General features: G+C 40.0%; 1 protein-coding gene across 2 annotated transcripts in view; it reads left to right on the forward strand.

Moving 5' to 3' along the window:
- tpcn2 (two pore segment channel 2) overlaps window positions 1-9,521 on the forward strand; it is a 51,135-nt gene extending 41,614 nt beyond the window's left edge. The window contains exons 14-25 of one of the 2 annotated variants that reach the window (XM_022744229.1): window positions 61-180; window positions 382-441; window positions 540-668; window positions 3,326-3,375; window positions 3,490-3,589; window positions 6,045-6,116; window positions 6,388-6,461; window positions 7,223-7,328; window positions 8,705-8,787; window positions 8,867-8,948; window positions 9,124-9,215; window positions 9,296-9,521. In XM_022744229.1, the coding sequence (XP_022599950.1) occupies window positions 61-180; window positions 382-441; window positions 540-668; window positions 3,326-3,375; window positions 3,490-3,589; window positions 6,045-6,116; window positions 6,388-6,461; window positions 7,223-7,328; window positions 8,705-8,787; window positions 8,867-8,948; window positions 9,124-9,215; window positions 9,296-9,371 (1,044 nt within the window). In that variant the 3' untranslated portion in view covers window positions 9,372-9,521. The remainder of the gene's footprint in view (window positions 1-60; window positions 181-381; window positions 442-539; window positions 669-3,325; window positions 3,376-3,489; window positions 3,590-6,044; window positions 6,117-6,387; window positions 6,462-7,222; window positions 7,329-8,704; window positions 8,788-8,866; window positions 8,949-9,123; window positions 9,216-9,295) is intronic. The other variant, XM_022744237.1, reaches the window with a different exon arrangement.
- The last annotated feature ends 8,838 nt before the right edge of the window (window positions 9,522-18,359 follow it).

An 18,359-nucleotide genomic window follows, 5' to 3' on the forward strand; every position in this document is an offset into this window, starting at 1 on the left:
TGTCTCTGACTCTGTGTGTGTGTGTGTGTGTGTGTGTGTGTGTGTGTGTGTTCCTCCCAGCACCCTCCCTTGCCTCAGTACAACTCTCTGATCCTGCAGAGACTTCAGGTGATCTTCAGTCACTACTATCTCACTATATTTGGCAACGCAGTTGCACTGGCCAATGTCATCTGCATATGTGTAAGTTGCACTCTCACACATACACACACACACTGACCTTCACTTAATTCTAATGTGAACCATAAAACCAAGTCTTAACCACCAAACAGCCTTTGAACTCACCAGTCTAAAACTCAAACTGGTCCTCACAAAAATAGAAGTACACAAACACACACTGACCAAGCTGGTAGCATATTGTAAGGTAACCTGTGTGTGTTTCAGACCATCCTGGTGTTGAACTCTGAGAAGTCCACAGCAGAGCGAGATAACTACATCTTAGAGGTGAGCTGACACTTTAGAGGTCCTCTGGAGTCTTCTGGAGGTCCATGGTCCTGATCAGTGTGGTGACTGATTTCGCTCTTCCCCTGTCCACCTGTCAGATCATCAACCTGTGCTTCATCCTCTTCTACCTGTTTGAAATGTGTGTGAAGATCTTTGCCTTTGGCTGGAGAGGGTATCTCTCCTACAGGAACAACATCTTTGACGGCTTCCTCACCATCCTGCTCTTGGTAATGTTGCTCTGCCCACCCACTCTTATCATTTTAATATTTAGTATAATATATACTAAAGGCCATATTTAGAAGAACTTAAATATGTGTTTTATTCCACCACTCCTGAGCCCTGTCACCCAACCTTCAATAAAGCAGCAGAAGACGATCTCAGTGTTCTTGGAGGTCTATAGTTAATTGGGGAGCTAGAAGTTCAACTTGGTGCTTTGTATATAAGGAGGTTGACCTTAAAATCAATTCTAGATGTACCAGGAAGCTAAAACTGGTTCTAGTTCATACCTGAGCTGCAGAATTTTGAATGAAGCGCCAGAGAACTCTCTTTGCAAGATCATGTTTGGATCTTGATGTAAAAATTCAGACATGTTTATGGTGTTGAGATCTGATCCAGACAATAATCTGAATCTGGTGAAAGAAAATGTTTGGTCTTGGTCTGGTCAGGATTCTTCTCAAAACATTAACAAAGTAGTGATACTTCTGAACTGTGAAGTTTTCATGTTGTAAAATTATTTGGCTGACATGACATCATGTGGTGCTGCAGATGTAATTTACAAAGTTCACTACGGTTAAGTTTTGTTTACTTTTATTAAAAAAAAAACTTCCTGTGTCTGTTTTCTGTTACAAAGTAATACGTAGTGTATTGATATTATACTTTTTAAAAATTGTTTCAGTTGCCTGTTGTTACTGGTTTGTGTATTTTCACAAAGCTGATACACTGAGGCTCTTTTGACACTTTGTATAGTTCCTTCTGCTTCATGTGAAACTTGTATCTGTGCTGACTGTCACCAGTTGTGTGTCCTCTCTAAATGTATCATGTCTCCTCTGTGCAAACAAAATGACACAAACTGTGAGTTCACCCTGAAATGGGGATGTGTATCATCAAGATTTTAATGTTACTACTACTTTCACTGATACTGCTTATGGATTCAGTACTGTAACAGTACTATTATCTGTACTTTTTCTAATACTCTTTTTCATCACAGTGAACAGTCTACTGTGGTACATTTTGGTTTCGACTCTGTCTTGATGTATGTGTATACATCAAGTATTATATGTCCATGTTTATAACAGCTCTGGTGCCAATTTTTCAGGTGCAAATGTGACATAATCTGCCTCAAACACATGCAGAAAAACAACAGGAGCAGTGTTGGGTCTATGCTCTGTCTCATGAGTGGGACACCATATGTTGGACCTTCGGTTGTTTATCAATTTATTGGCTATCTACATACTAGTATTAAAAAAAATTAATATTAAATGATAACTTTAAAATTAATTAAAGTCCTCGGGGGCACCAGCCTAAAAAAAGCGAGGATAGCCAATGTTAATTCAGTTTCAGATTCAGTATTAATATTCATAGGGGACTCTGATTAATAATTAACTTAATAACTATATCCAAATTGCCATTTCAATAGTAAGTTGTATTTGAAGGATTGGAATTCTACTGAGTAGATGTTGGCAATACCCACCATTGTGCAACACACCAATAGTTGTGTTGTTGTGGTTTGTGTTGCCATTGGTTGTGATGGTTGAGGATAGGGTAAGGGGCTGTGTGTTTGTGGGTGTGGCAGGGGGGGGTTATGGGGGCAAGATGGCTGATTCAAAATGGTCGCTGTGACCACATGGCCTGAACAAAGAAGACTACACAAGATAGTGGTAAACAAAGAAACTTGAAATGGCTGCTGAGGCCACCTGTGTGTGTGGGAGGGAAGCTGTGAGTTTCTTTGTTGGCCTAACTCATATAGTCTAAAGGTAACAGGTTAGAGGGGGAAGGTTAGCTGCATGCAGGTTCTAGAACTGAGATGTACTACAGGTATGTGTGTGAACATACAAGTACTCAATTAACTGTGTGACTAACCACAACCTAAGCAAATATTACAACAACAAAACATTAACCAACATGTACATTAACACAGGTTAAGAGTTCTGCTGCTTAGCTGTTCTGTGTTAGGTGCGGTTAGACCCAGTCAGTTAATGTTACCCAGTCCTTGGGGGAAAAAAAGCAAAGAGGTCCTTTCCAGTGTTGTTGAGTTGGGTGGCTTCCTGGTGAAGTGCTGTCTGGCTGTGTGGTCTCTGCGTTGTCAAGGAGACCACTGTTTTCTCCTTTGTTCTTCTCACAGAGTTAGCTGTTTCACACTAACTCTGCTGTGACTCCTGTTACTTGGGAAATCAGCTGGCAGACTTTGTGTCATAGCCACTGGCACTGAAGTTAACTTGTGCACTCTGTGTTGAAAAGCAGAGTGAGGGAGAGTGTTACAGTCTGGGGGTCACATGTCACACTCTGACCAACACTGACTGGTCAGTGAGGTCCCTGGAGGAGGGTTGTCCCAAGGTGTGAACAGTGGGAAAGTGAGTTCTATTTTCTTTGGAAGCAAAGAAACGTGGTCTCCACCACCATGAATGTAGTGAGTCCCAACAGCAGTCAAGTCAACAGAGGTTAGTTGTGTATTCTACACCTCTGAAGACCAGGAGCAAACACAGGGCTGATGGGACCAAACATGCTTTTAGGTTTATATTCGAGTATTAAAGAGAACCATGATGGAATTATTTAATAATTTAACTGATTATTTTTAAAATCTCTTATGTCATGTTAATATTGATCCGTCACCATTGATCACTTTAGGTTTCAACATTGATCTCATGTTTTTATTTTCCCCTTTTAGGCCCTGCAGATCACTATTTATGCCACATACAGACTTCCATACTCTCACTGGTGGGTTTTTATTTCTTACAGTTTTAAAATGAATGTTTGTATGTTCAGTTGTAGTTTGTATCTCTCACTTGATCATTTATTTATTTTGAATCAATATCAAAATTAACTCTCTAGGGACCCGTCCTCTCATGGAGTCATGTCTCTGTGGGAGATGGTTCGCTTGGTCAACATGCTGATTGTCTTCCGCTTCCTGCGAATCATCCCAGACATCAAGGTACACACCAGAACAGAAATTCTGAAATCAACTCAACAGTTAACCACAAACAGTTACTAATCAAAATGTTGGTGATTACACTTCGAATATATTCTTTCCAGTAAAAAGCTGACATGTAGAACATAACATTCACTGTTCTTATGGCATAACTTGATTCCCCCCAAGGATAAAATCATAACTTCAGGTCATGTCATAATCTAAACTAATCTTCATTTATCAACAGTGATCCAGTGATTGAAGCGCCGTTATAGTCTCAAAGTAATTAAATTGTTAAATAGTTAAACATATTAGAATGAAATAATTAAGAAATAAATCAATTACAGGAAAAAAAAATGTGTAATTTGTGAAATCATTTAGGGAATTATTAAAACTATGGCTAACAGGAGCTAACTTGTTAAATGTGAAGCAGCTGTTGAGCTTGCTGTCATGAGAACCAGAGGGTCATGTGATTGTTCGAAAATCAAGATGGTGACGACATGACTGACGAAAAATGTCATGAAATAAATGTATCATTTAGAAAAACACCATAACAAGACTTTTGACAAAAGGGAATTTTAAAAAATTAAAATAATATTGAATGCAGTTATTAACTGAATATAGAATTTAGGTATTATGAAAATTATTTTTAAAAATTACAAAATAATTAATAGATTTAATAATAATTTCATGAATTACAGTTAGGCCCAGAAATATTTGGACAGTGACACAATCTTCATGATTTGGGCTCTGCATGCCACCACATAATTAATTCAAGGGGTTGAACAAAAATATATGATTAAACATGTAGGAATTGTAGCTATTTTTATACAAACGCTCCTCATTTCAGGGGCTCAAAAGTAATTGGACAAATAAACATAACCCTAAGTAAAATGTTACTTTTCAATATTTTGTTGAGAATCCTTTGCAGGCAATGACTGCCTGAAGTCTGGAACCCATGGACATCACCAAACGCTGGGTTTCCTCCTTTCTGATGCTTTGCCAGGCCTTTACTGCAGCTGTCTTCAGTTGTTGCCTGTTTGTGGCAAGTTTTGTCTTGAGCAAGTGAAATGCATGCTCAATTGGGTTGAGATCTGGTGATTGACTCGGCCATTGCAGAATATTCCACTTCTTTGCTTTAAAAAACTCCTGGGTTGCTTTTGCAGTATGTTTTGGATCATTGTCCATCTGTACTGTGAAGCGCCGTCCAATCAACTTTGCTGCATTTGGCTGAATCTGAGCAGAAAGTATATCCCTATACACTTCAGAATTCATCCGGCTGCTTCTGTCTTTTGTCACATCATCAATAAACACAAGTGACCCAGTGCCATTGGAAGCCATGCATGCCCATGCCATCACACTGCCTCCACCATGTTTTACAGAAGATGTGGTGTGCTTTGGATCATGAGCTGTTCCAATTCTTCTCCAAACTTTCTTCTTCCCATCATTCTGGTACAGGTTGATCTTAGTCTCATCTGTCCAAAGAATGCAGTTCCAGAACTGGGCTGGCTTCTCCAGGTGTTTTTTGGCAAAGTCAATTCTGGCCTTTCTATTTTTGAGGCTGATTAATGGTTTGCACCTTGCATCCTTTTTATTTACTCTCATGAAGTCTTCTCTTTATGATAGACTTAGATACTGATACACCTACTTCCTGGAGAGTGTTCTTCACTTGAGTGGATGTTGTGAAGGGGTTTTTCTTCACCATGAAAAGGATTCTGCGATCATCCACCACTGTTGTCTTCTGTGGACGTCCAGGCCTTTTTGAGTTCCCAAGCTCACCAGTGCACTCTTTTTTTCTCAGAATGTACCAAACTGTTGATTTGGCTACTCCTAAAATTTCTGCTATCTCTCTGATGGATTTCTTCTTTTTTCAGCCTCAGGATGGTCTGTTTCACCTCCATTGAGAGCTCCTTTGACCACATCTTGTGTGTTCACAGCAACAGCTTCCAAATGCAAACGCCACACCTGGAATCAACTCCAGACCTTTTAACTGCCTAATTGATGACAGGTTAATGAGGGAAGAGCCCATGCAGCCTTGTTATTTTTTTATGCAGCGTTCTGAGTCAATTGTCCAATTACTTTTGGTCCCTTGAAAAAGAGGTGGCTATGTATTAAAGAGCTGTAATTCCTAAACCCTTGCTCCAATTTGGATGTGAATACTCTCATCTTACAGCTGAGAGTCTGCACTTTAAGCCCATATTGATTATATAATTGTATCCTGAATATGTTTTTGTAAACAGCTAAAATAACAAAACTTGTGTCACTGTCCAAATATTTCTGGGCCTAACTGTATTTCACAAATTATTGCTTCATTATATACTTAACAGAATTTATTTTATAATATTCATGGACTCCATGGCAACATCACACGTTTACACTGTTTACATCAGCTCAGACACACAGTCTTCTCCAGCCTCATCATGAACTCACGTATGTGTCCCTCATATCCCATTTTGTCTCTCATTGTCTTGTTCTCCAGCTCATGGCTCTGGTTGCGAGCACTCTGCTGGACCTGGTGAAAAACCTCAGAGCCTTTGCAGGGATCCTGGTGGTAAGTGACATTAGCATTCAATCAACCAGCTGATATGCTTTAAACATATGATACCTATCACTGTGAAAACTGTAACAGGTTGAATAAATCCATGCGCTTTGATTGATTGACACCATTTACCTTCTCTGGCTCCTAGAACCTTTTCAAACTCTCTGTGAAAACGTATTATCCAGTCTTCTGTTTTCTACCTACTGGACATAGATGGTTTTCACCTGACAATAGTTTACTCGATAAGGAGCCAGTGTGTGTTTTCTTGATGCTCTCTGAACAGGTGGTGTACTATGTGTTTGCTGTGTTTGGAATCTGGCTGTTTGAAGGAGCCATTAAACCTCCTCCAGAGATCAGGTATGAAGTGAGGAAAAACATGATCATCATCTCTGTACAGATCAGATTCAGCAGGGTTTCAGTGTGAAATAAAAGTTTGTTTTGTTTTATACATTTCACCAAAATACAAATTTCACTCACATCTTTTATCAGTTATAACAGTCATTAAACTTGCTTTCATTAAAAGGTAAAGGTTAACATCTGTTTAAGGCTTGTTAAAGTTTCACAGACAGCTGGTGTCAGACTGATGAGATGAGGCCAGTTAGAAACAACACAGTGTTGTAGGTTCTTCATTTATCAGCTAAGTTTCACGAATGAACGTAGGATACATTAGCGCCTTCTAGCAGAATCAACCCCATTCCCCCACCAAACACTGAGGGGTTGAGCTACATTGTGGAAAATGTAAGTGCAACGTTTTGGAGGGTTTTAGTGTAATAAAAAAAAAAACAACATCACTGGTTCTGCTCCATTGATCTTTATCTTTTTTTTAACTATCCATCATGAGTCCAGCACTGTTAAAAATAGATAGATAGATAGATAGATACTTTATCTATCCCCCCAGGGGAAATTCACAAAGGAACATGATGCTAAATGAATGGAGTACTCTTCAAAGCACTGGGACAAACTGGGTTATTTAGTGTCTGGTTCAGTGATCTCTGATTATGTGTGTGTGCTAATATGCGTATACTGTGTGTGTGTGTGTGTGTGTGTGTGTGTGTGTGTGTGTGTGTGTGTGTGTGTGTGTGTGTGTGTGTGTGTGTGTGTGTGTCCGTCCGTCCCAGTGTGCTTTCCAACACCTCCATGGAGAACATCACCTCTAACCTCACCATGGAATGTGGTACATATGAACAGCTCCAGTACTGGCCAAATAATTTTGATGATTTTGCCGTGAGTAACAACATTGTTGTGTTTGGTTCAGTTATTTGTGTTGCAGACACTTTATGAGTGTCAGGTTACCCTCAATATGTGACTATGCAACAAACATGACTGTTTTACAAAATCTATTCACACTGTTTACTCCCCCAAACATATGTTGTTCTAAAACATGTTCAGACCAGACAAAAGTTTACATTAGACTTTTGATACATGAAATCGAATCTTAGTAATGTTTTATGAAAACATAGAGGGCGATGGGTAAAGGTGTGTGGGGTAAATGGCATACATTGAATACCTGTTAGAACAACACTTAGAAAGAAAAAACAACTATTTCTCTATATGTTATTTAGAACCAAAGACTTGCCCACACGCAAATGTATAATATGAACATACAATTGAATTTCCATATATGAAATATATATTCATATAAAATAAAAAATATAGTCTATATGTATGTATATGTAAAACCTATTAGAAATTAGAACATTCCATATAGGCCTATAAAGGTTTATGGTAAGGTTTAGGTTTATGTATGTATGATTATATGGTAGACATATGTTACATACATATATATCCATGCCAAAGCCTGTCAGTATATGTTTATATTAATCTATGTCAATGTCTATAGAGTCCAATAGACCACTTTCTCAGAATGGGAAGATAGACATTGAAATTAAAAAGAAATTAATAAAAAAAAAACATAAGCAAATAAAATGTATATATGTATGTTGTTTTAATGAACTTGCATATATAAATTGAATATATATCCTTAACCTATATGCAACATGTTATACCATATAAAAAATCATCAGAGATATTTTTAATATATGTACATATACAAATAATAAAAACTATGGGTATTTCATATATTTATACACTTATATCTTAATATATCCAGAGGATGTATATATGTGATAATATATCCACTTATAGGTAACATATATGGCAACGTCACTCTTGATATAGGGACATGTCACAGGGATGTCATACAGTATATTACATTCCTGTATGGATGAGAATGAAAAACAAGGGCCACCATGTTGCCAGGAGGAAGAAAAGAAAACAAATGTAAAAATATGTCCTACAATAACATGACTTCTTTTACAGTAACAAACTTCTGCTGGAAATGAAAACTATAGTGTTTGTAAAATGTATATGTAAAAAATGAGCTGCCAGAAGGAGGAGATCATATAAAATGTATCCCCTTTGTCAGAGATAAACATAAGAGGATCTGAAGTTCTTACAATAAATACATCTTGCTCGCACAAGGTTTTAATGTCATGTGACATGGTGAAAGCGCCAGTGAAAGTCGGACAAAGTTCTAACTAGCATGCCCTACAATGACTATCACTGTCAATTATATTACCACCCCCCCACCCCCCCATCAGGCCTCCATCATTTTGCTGTATGATGTCATGATAGTCAACAACTGGCAGGCCTTCATGGATGCATACAGCAGATACACCACCGAGTAAGACAAACACATTTTACAAGTATCAATGCTGGTGATGATGATGATGATGATGATAAGGACATCGTATTTTTCCCAGGTGGGCTAAGATCTACTTTGTGTGTTGGTGGCTCACATCCTCTGTCATGTGGGTCAACCTTTTTGTGGCGCTCATCCTAGAGGTCAGTTCACTGAGACAACACATGCATAAATTAATTTATTTAAACACTACAAACATCGCTCCAACTACAAGTAACCATGGAAACGCAATTCTTGTTTACAACAATTAATCAATTGATGGCAATTAAAACACAGGAGTAACACTAACCCAAGTCTGTGTTCCTTGTTCTCTAATAGAACTTCATCTACAGGTGGGACCGCAGTCACAGCTGCTCTGTGACAGATGTGGAGAGGATCAGATATGAGACCTCGGTCCAGCTCATGTTCAAGTAGGTTAATGCTGCTGTTGTTGTAAATCTCTGAAGCTGTGAAGCCACAGCTCACTGCCTGTCCCATCGTTTCTCTGCAGGGAGCAAATCCAGGAGCCAACAGAGGAAGAGTTACTCTGTCAACTACATCAACACCCACACTTACACCTACACTGATGACCCACACACAAACACAAACACACACACACAGCACCTGCCTACAACAGAGACACTGCTAGTAAATGAGTCTACTGTGTGAGAGAAGCACTGAGAGGTCAATGTTATAGCTTTCTACTACAATTTATTTTAATCTGTATTATTGTCATTTATTGTTTATCATTTATTTCACTACTGAAACCAGTAGCACAAGTTTTTATTATTGGTTATTCATGAGTAAAACCACTGCACGCTGCGGTTTCAGTTACACAAAGATTTCTTGTTGGTGTGGGCTCTGGAGGCAGATGTCGTATCACTGGCTGAGATGAACATGAGTTCAAGAAGTTAAAGAACCAAAAGTTATGTGCCAACTCCACAGTGAATTGCTATACAGCACCTATGTATGTTTCTGCAATAACTGCACCGGAAATTAATCAAACTGACATCAGCACACAGAGAAAATCTACTTTTACAAATGTAATTTACTTTATTTTTGTTTGAGAAACTGTGGCAGTGATTTAGTATCTAATGTTGAGAAGAGGATCTAGAGCAGTCTTTCTCACTAATTGATTAAATCAGAGGAGCTTAATTAATTGAAATATTGGATTTTGCATTACAGTTGTTAAATCCAGGTATATTGGCTCATCGCAGTCTAGTACATGTGTTAGCAAAGAGTGAGTCCTGCTGCTGTGAAATGAGAGTAACCTACGTGGTGCTTGTTTACAAAGACAGAGCAGATTTAATGTTTGACTGGATGCAGGCCATAAAATTCTGAAGGAAACTCAGATGTTCACCTCACCAGCTCCGAATGACTTCTTTCTCCTTTCTCAATCAAACTACAACATGTTTAAGTCTTTCCATGCAATGGACTATCCCTGATAGGAAGGGGTGTTTTCTCCTGGAGAACAACAGGGAGCTGGAAGATAATGACAGCACAGAAGACGGCAGCAGCTGTGCTCAACCTTCCTTGAGGCAAAGCTGTCCTTGTAACTACATTGGAGATGGTTGTAGCCTGAAAAGACAAAGCTGTGTTGACATTATTGGAGAAACAGGGCTCTTGCTCTGAGCAAAATTCCTGGAGGGAGTGGGGAGTGAAATTTGCAAAATACAAATACACACAAGAGCTACAGGCTCACAAAGGTCAGTGAAGCTCAGGTCAAAGGCCAGCACAGATACTTTGCCATAGTGCAGCTTTGCATGGCGCACGGTGCAAATGAGGGATGGACTGTCATGACATACACAGTAATGGAGGAGAAGCACTCGCAGGTTTTTACAATAATGTGAACACAGCTGTGTGGTCATGAGTACCCTGAATGCCTCTTCACCAGCAGAGGAAAACCACATCACCTGGACTTGATCCACTCAAGTTTAGTAAATAGGTTTTGATATTAGTTCAGCTTGTCATATTACTACCATTCCCTCTACAGCTTCTTCTGTTGATCTCCATTATGAGGTTAGAGTGGGTGAGCAGCAGCAGGTGTGACGGGAGCAGCTTGCTGTGTGGCCTGTTTCCTCTCAGTTTTGAAGCAAGGGGCTCACTGCTTCACTAACACCAGTGTCAGCTCAGTTTTATCAGTTGGATATGACTGGAGCCCAAACCATGTTAGCAAAAATGTCAAAGAGAGGCCTGGGTGTTATTTATTTATTTCCTGTTTTGCTCATTTGTTGTAGATACTGTGGCTAATATTTTTATCCTGGATTTATTTCAGGATTTTTAATCTGTGTTTGTAAAATGTGTGGATGCAGTTATTCCAAGGGAGGTCCTGGAGAGGATGTCTGTTGTGTGTTTTCCATGCTGCAACCAGTGCATACAGGAGCCACTGTCCTTTAGAGGGCTCCTGCATGCTACTGCACAAAGTGAAACGGTCATCAGATACAGGGGCCAGATTATTTTTCTGGGTCCATGTAAACGCAGTCATTCATAAGGAAATGTTATAAATGTTTCTGTCTCACTGTGATACTTACTAAACACCAACCACTTGTTCCTTAATGGTCTAATTTAGCACACACACACAGGTTTTTTGGACTTCCTGCGAGCACAACGATCAACAGCTAGACACATCAAACCAAAATCGAGCCTTTGAAAATTCTTGGTGAAAGTAAATTTAGTTTTTCATACTTAAATGTTTGAACATAGTTTACATATTTTCTATGTCCAGAACATGTAGGTAGTCATGTGAGACTATGTTAGAGGAGCTTCAGATGAATATACTCTGGGACTATCTGTGTTGCTGCAGAGGCTGGAGGTTGCACACTCACACATCATGATATCTGCCATGATGCTGGTGTCTTGAGAACTCAAAGGGTAAAAAGGGACAAACTCACTGTCAGTGACTGACTCGTGTTGTTTGAATGGAGATTCTTCTCTTCATGTGCCTTGGTGTTTTTATGAATACAGTTCAAATGTATTTTATTTGGGGACACAATTTTTATACAAAGAAGTTCAGATGTATATTAAAGTGAAATGCAATATAGTAATATTTGACATTAACTGGAGTTACAGATTGTATTTAAGTCTGCATGTTGTGAACTGTTTGTATAAAAAAAAAATGGTTAAAATTTTAAATAAACATTTTGTAAAAATTCAAAGTCTTATTTGTGATTTTATTGATCTTTATGAAGAGAAGCTTCAGTACAACAAGATACAATTACAATGTGTTATTTGTCTTTTAGTATATCATTAATAATCTGACTATGAAGATATTTTTATACAAAACAACTGAGTGTTTGTGACAGTGGAGTTAGAAATTGTATAAAATAGTCACTAATTCCACAGTCAAAGGTCTCACAAGTTGTTTTGGACCAAAAATACCTTCATAGTTGCAGGTGTTTGTTATATGTGAAACCATGGCATGGCAAATTAAAGAGCTTTTAGTCTTGAAACCTTACTTTTGTAGCGATCTGGCATCAGTCCCAAGTAAAGAAGAAGTAAAGAAGTTTATTGTAGAGTGCGGAGTTATGGACCCAAAATGCATGTTCTAGATCCTGTTCCAGAGCTCCTTGGCCAATGGCATAGTCCCCCAGCTGTGTCCCCCACATTCCTAAAAAGGGCACCATCAAGGTCTTGAATGACCTCAGTCTCTATGGCCTGTGGCTCTCACCTCCTCTGTAATGAGGGCAATGGAGGGGATCATCAAAAACCACATTATGATGGCAACAAATTCACAGATGGACCCTCTCCAGTTTGCATACAGAGCAGGCAGAGGGGTTGACGACGCAACACCATGCATAAGCATCTGGAACTCCCGAACATTACAAGCAGACTCCTGTTTGCAGACTTCTCTTCTTCTCTTCTGGTCAAGTACGCTGATGACACAGTTCTTCTGTTCCTGCTTTCACACTCCTCACAGCACTACAGCTCAGCTCCTTGTGTGTTTGTGGAGTGGTGCAATAATGCCTGGAACTGAACGTAAGCAAGACTATTCTCCAACAAACAGAGGGAACTGGCTGCAGCAGTCACCAGCACGATTCATGGGAAGCCTGTGGAGACAGTTGAGTATACGTAAGTACCTGGGCACAATCTTTGAAAACCTGCTGAAATTTGCCTCTAACACGGAGAACACCCTCGGGAAATGCCAACAGTGGCAGTACCTCCTCAGGTAGCTCACGTCCTTCGGGGTCTACTTGTCCACTCCATCAGCCTCCAGAACAGAAACCGTCTGCAGAGTACAGTCAAGGTCTGCTCCATGTAGCGTACATTTCTGGCCTGGCATCAGTCACAAGCCATTAAAGAAGTTCATTGTAAGGACATGCAGAGTTACGGACCCAAAATTGGCACTTTGTTATTCTTCAAACTATCAAATTGATAGGAAAAACAGAGACAAAGGACCCTTCTCTCACAAACAGACCATGCTGTTAGCATGTCAGAGAGACACAGAACCTGACCATGGGTCAAAGGGTCAGCTGCACAGGATCAACCAATGGACAAAAGGCAAACCATTTTGTAACAACAAGACTGTCTATTGATATTTGTTTGTTTTTTATATAGAAAAGTAACACCAAAAGGACTAATTATCACAAAGGTGTGAATCCTGGCCTCTCTGTGCCGTGCATGAATACACACACACACATACACACCAACCTCCCTTCTTCTGTCTTTCTTTAGACAAGAGTCATAAACTACAACCATTCCAATCCTAAGTAGTGACCAGCAGAACACTCTTCACAGACACAGATCTGATGAAGAATATATAATTAAATATCGAACTGTTCTGTATCTCATGAGATGTTTCTATGTAATATGTCAATCCCAAACTATCCTATAGAATGGTTGAAATGCAACATGTAAACTTTAAGACAATGTCTTTAATGTCTTCAATGTCTTTCCCATTTGAAGCTTTTTGACAGATTTAAGAGTCACCTGGTCAATGCCAGTCTTCTCTAAACTATCCAGCCAAAGTTAAGTGCTTTAGATTTTATTTCGCATCAACCCGCAAGAAACGCCAGCAGATAACACATCTGACTATGACTGCCTGCAGAGAAGTCTACCAGAAATCAACAGTGCCTGAGACAGAAAGTCTCCTGGCAAACTCCACCAGAGCTGAACCGCTGAGACACCGGCAGAATTCATCACCGTCATATCAGCACACGGCCTACACCTAGATCATTCGTCTCGAGGGTTACTGTGGCAACCACAGCCACAGCTTTGTGTGGCGAGAGGGGTTTAGTAAGGAATAGAATGAATTAATAAGTTACTTTTTAGTGCTACACGACAACGCCACCTGGGGGAATATCGCCCCCAGGAAATTAGTTAAGGACGCAGGTCTGAATGCACTCAGACAGACTCAGAACGTAAATTTAAGATATAAAAAATTTTTATATTCAATTATTTAAAAAAACGATTAAACAATTCAACAATGACGTTAGCTTTTTCAATGCTGCAACACTTTAACCACAGATACTCTTCACAACAGGTACTTTAGCACATGAGTGGTGGACGTTTTGAAAATGTAACCGGTAGGTTATGTCCTCCCCGCCACTTGGGGTTGCTGTGTAGCCACTGCAGCATCCCAGTTCCTTCCGGTCCCACACCTGCAGCAAGTTCCCCAATTAGCAGCACATAAACACAGGTGGTAGCACACTAGCCAGAGACCTCTTGCCGCTGTTCCCTGTTTGGTGCCATTACACTTTGTGGAACCAACAAATGCTGTCTGTGTTCCCCCATGGCTGCCACATCATAAGCATTGATTGGGTATTATACAGCCAAGCTGTGATTGCCACTGCTGCTTTGTAACCTGTTGAAACTCACTTGAATTTTTTTTAATTTCTTTTGAGTTTTAAGTACTAGCTTTTCTTCAGTGATTTTAGTGTATTTATGTTTTTTTAGTATATCTGTATTTTGTTTTACATTTTGGTGTAGTGGTGAGGCTTATTTTATATAATGTGATTGTTTTAAAGTCATTTGATTCATACAGAGGTGATTTAGCACTAACATGTAAAAGGTGGCCTTGTGACTTATTTGTGTGTTCTTTTTATATATAGATAGATAGATAGATAGATATTTTTACTGTGATTTGTTTGTTGTGTTCTATTTTAACACCGACCTATAAGTGTGACACCTTTGTATGTTTCTGTTTTTAGTCCAGCTCTCCACCTCCCTAATGATTTTCTTAGTTTAGTTTTTAATTATTCTAAGATCACTGAAGCCTAGATACTGACCAATCTTCAGTTTGATGTTATTTTATTGCTACTGTATTGTATTAAGCGTTGCATCACTGAAAGAGTAAATGAAAAAGAAAACTGTTTATCTTGAAACGACATCTCTGTTAAATCTTTGTGAAACTTACTTGTGCATTCAAAGTAGTATTCAATCATACTGTGTATTCCCTGGGTGGAATTCCCAGGCTGGCGTTGTCGGGTTTGTTAACTCGAGTTTTAGCCAAGACCTGATCAAGTTACAAAAAGAAAAGAAATAAAACAATGAAAACAAAAGCAAAATATTTAACAATCAAATAAAACAAAACAAAATATTTATCAAATAAATCAAGCAAATCAAAATGTGAACACGAGAACAAAACCAACACAAGAAAACAAAAGCAAATCATTTAGTAATGCACTCAAAGAAAAGAAACCTGCAAACTCAATCAGAAGGAAATTAATCAGAATCCCCAACTACATATGATTGGCACAGATGATTGATAACTTGTTTGAGTATACAGTGACAATGAAAATTATAGCGCGTCACTGAAGGTGATCATCAACGAGACAGGGGAATAAAACAGACCCGTGGCGATATCACAGCCACGACCAGATGGGAGCAAACTTCACAAGACAGCAGTAGAGTCCCGGTGCACCAGGGCGTAGAGCCAGGGAATGGCGCACCGCAGCGCGCAGTGAATGGACCACCGTGCGCACAGCCAGGCCCAAACGTGCCACGGGGCATCAACACAGCTCCCGCCAGAGAGGAGAGGGAGAGCAGCACGCCATGGTTAAACGCTGCTGAGAGACTAGGAAAAGTAAAAGTTAGCAGCCAGCCAGCAAGCCGAGTTACAGCTGCCGATTAGGTGAGCAGACATACCTGAGGAGAGTGAACCAAACAGGACGGGCCAACAGCACGGACAACTCCGGTTCCTCACAGCCAGCAGACCAACCCACTGCAAGGCACAATAAAGAGCAGGTGTCATGCCCAGAGACCGCAAGATACCCCAATACCACCAAGCGAGACGGACTTACAATTTTGGAGCGGTGGAGAAGATTCAGCACATCAGCCACGCCAACCGTCACACGGTTCAGACCACACACAGCGCCACACCACACATGAACGCCAGCTTCGAGGGAGACGAGAGCAAACTGAACAAAGAAACACCTGAACAGCTATAGTGCTGGCGGCTCCGCCCCGCAATCAGCAAAGGACCCACACCTGATGTGGATCAAGCAAGAAGAAGGGAAGGGACAGACAGAAGACCATCCTGCTACACTTGGGTTCCAGCCAGGTCTCGAGCTACAGCACAACTCACAGTAGGCTGGTCTTAACATTCTGGTCATGACTGGGTTGATGTTGAAATATAACAATATTTTATCATCAAATTTCATTCGTAGACGTAGTGATCATTAGCTGTATAGCAATAGTGTATAGCCTAAACATATTCTCTCCCACCATTGCACAACTCATCACACGGCTCATTTCATTATTAGTTTCATCTTTATGATTATTACACTTTGCATTTACTCTGTAGATAGTAGTTTAGTTAATAAACTTCTTTATTTACACCCAGTTGTTGTCCTGTTGTGTTCTTTTGAAGTAGAGAGTTATGGCTTCTGATATGAGATTGATAACATTAATCAATGAAGTAATTCATTGTTGTCCTCCCTGAGGACTGGTGCCCCCTTTCAACGAAAGCAAATTCTAAATTGGATTGTTAACACTACACCTGCATTTGAGTGGCTCCCCTCAGGACCCCGGTTTTGCTGCCCAGACAGAGAGGAGAAAGACAACCTTTGTCCCCAAGGCTCCCTCCTCCCCCACACCCAGACTTCATGCACAGATCACCTCTGCTGCACACACGCTCATTCAATGAATCCACTTTGACCCTGCTACTATTGGACTTTGCTGCTACCTATGTAGCATAGTTTCTTTTATCGCACTAGGACTATCTGTCATAAAGCCAATATTTTAATCATATTGATATTGGGTCCATGCTCTACCTCATGAGCGGGACACAGTATGTTGGACCTTAGGTTGTTTATAAATGTATTGGCTATCATAAATTAAGAAAATATGAATATTTAAAATATTGATATTAAATAATAACTTTAAAATGAAATAAAGTCCTTGGGGGCAGATTGCCAATTCAAAATGATCGCTGTGACCACATGGCCTGAACAAAGATAGTGGTAAACAAAAGAACTACTCAAAATGGCCCCTGAGACCACCTGGTGTACCTAGCTCATGTAGTCTGAGGGTACCAGGTAGAGGGAGCAGGTAAGCTGCATGCAGGTTCTAGGAGGTGTGTGAACATACAAGTACCCAATTAACTGTGATTAACCACAATCTAAGCAAACATTACTGCTGCTTGGTTGTGCTGTGCAAGGTGAGGTTAGGCCCAGTCAGTTACCATTGCCCAGTCCTTGTAACAAAACAAAGAGGTGCATTCCAGTGTTGTTGAAGAGTCCAGTGAGTTTGTTGGCTTCCTGGTGGAGTGAAGTCCTGTCACATATCTGTGCTGCTGTGCATCGTCCATACGGTCCACCAGTATCACAATGTTGAGCAGTCTGTCCAAAAATATCAGAATGTGGTCTTTGTTGTATTGACCAAGGTTGGCATGGCAATGGAGAACAGCATCTACAATGGCTCTGTGAACAACGCGACCAAGAAATGATGGACACAGTGTGATTGGTGGAATCCTGAAATATGCAGTGAATAAGTGAATAATATTCTGGTTATGTACCCATGCTCTAAATGTCCGGACAACAGAGGCTGCAGTAAATCAGCTCATGTTGGGCTGGACCCTCTGTCCAGCCTCTCTTAATGTCAACCTATGGTTGATAACATGGTCTAGCAACTCATGTATGTTGATCTGTATATACTGCAGACACACAAGTAAAAACTGTTCTGTCTATCTCAAGCCATCTCCCCTTCGGTCTGATATAGCACAAGATTGATCACATTAATCAATGAAGCTATTCAGTGTCTGGGTAATGTTAACTGACTGGGTCTAACCTCACCTAGCATAGCACAGCTAAGCAGCAGAAGTCTAAACCTTTGTTAATGTACATGTTGGTTTATGTTTTGTTGTTGTTATGTTTGCTACAACCCTCATGCAGCTAACCTTCCCCCTTAACCTGGTACCTTTAGATTACAGAGATAGGCTAGCAAAGAAACTTAACACCTTCTCTCCCCCACATACCAGGTGGTCTTGGCCTCCATTTTGAGTAGTTTCTTTGTTTACAGCCATCTTGTGTAGTCTTCTTTGCTCAGGTCATGTGGTCACAGCAACCATTTTGAATCAGTCATCTTGCCTTTGTGTGTGTCCCCACAGACACACCCCCATACACACACACATGTATATA

The sequence above is a fragment of the Seriola dumerili genome, unplaced genomic scaffold (genome assembly GCF_002260705.1).
Source record: "Seriola dumerili isolate Sdu_G_001 unplaced genomic scaffold, Sdu_1.0 BDQW01000003.1, whole genome shotgun sequence".
NCBI classification, from domain to species: Eukaryota; Metazoa; Chordata; class Actinopteri; order Carangiformes; family Carangidae; genus Seriola; species Seriola dumerili.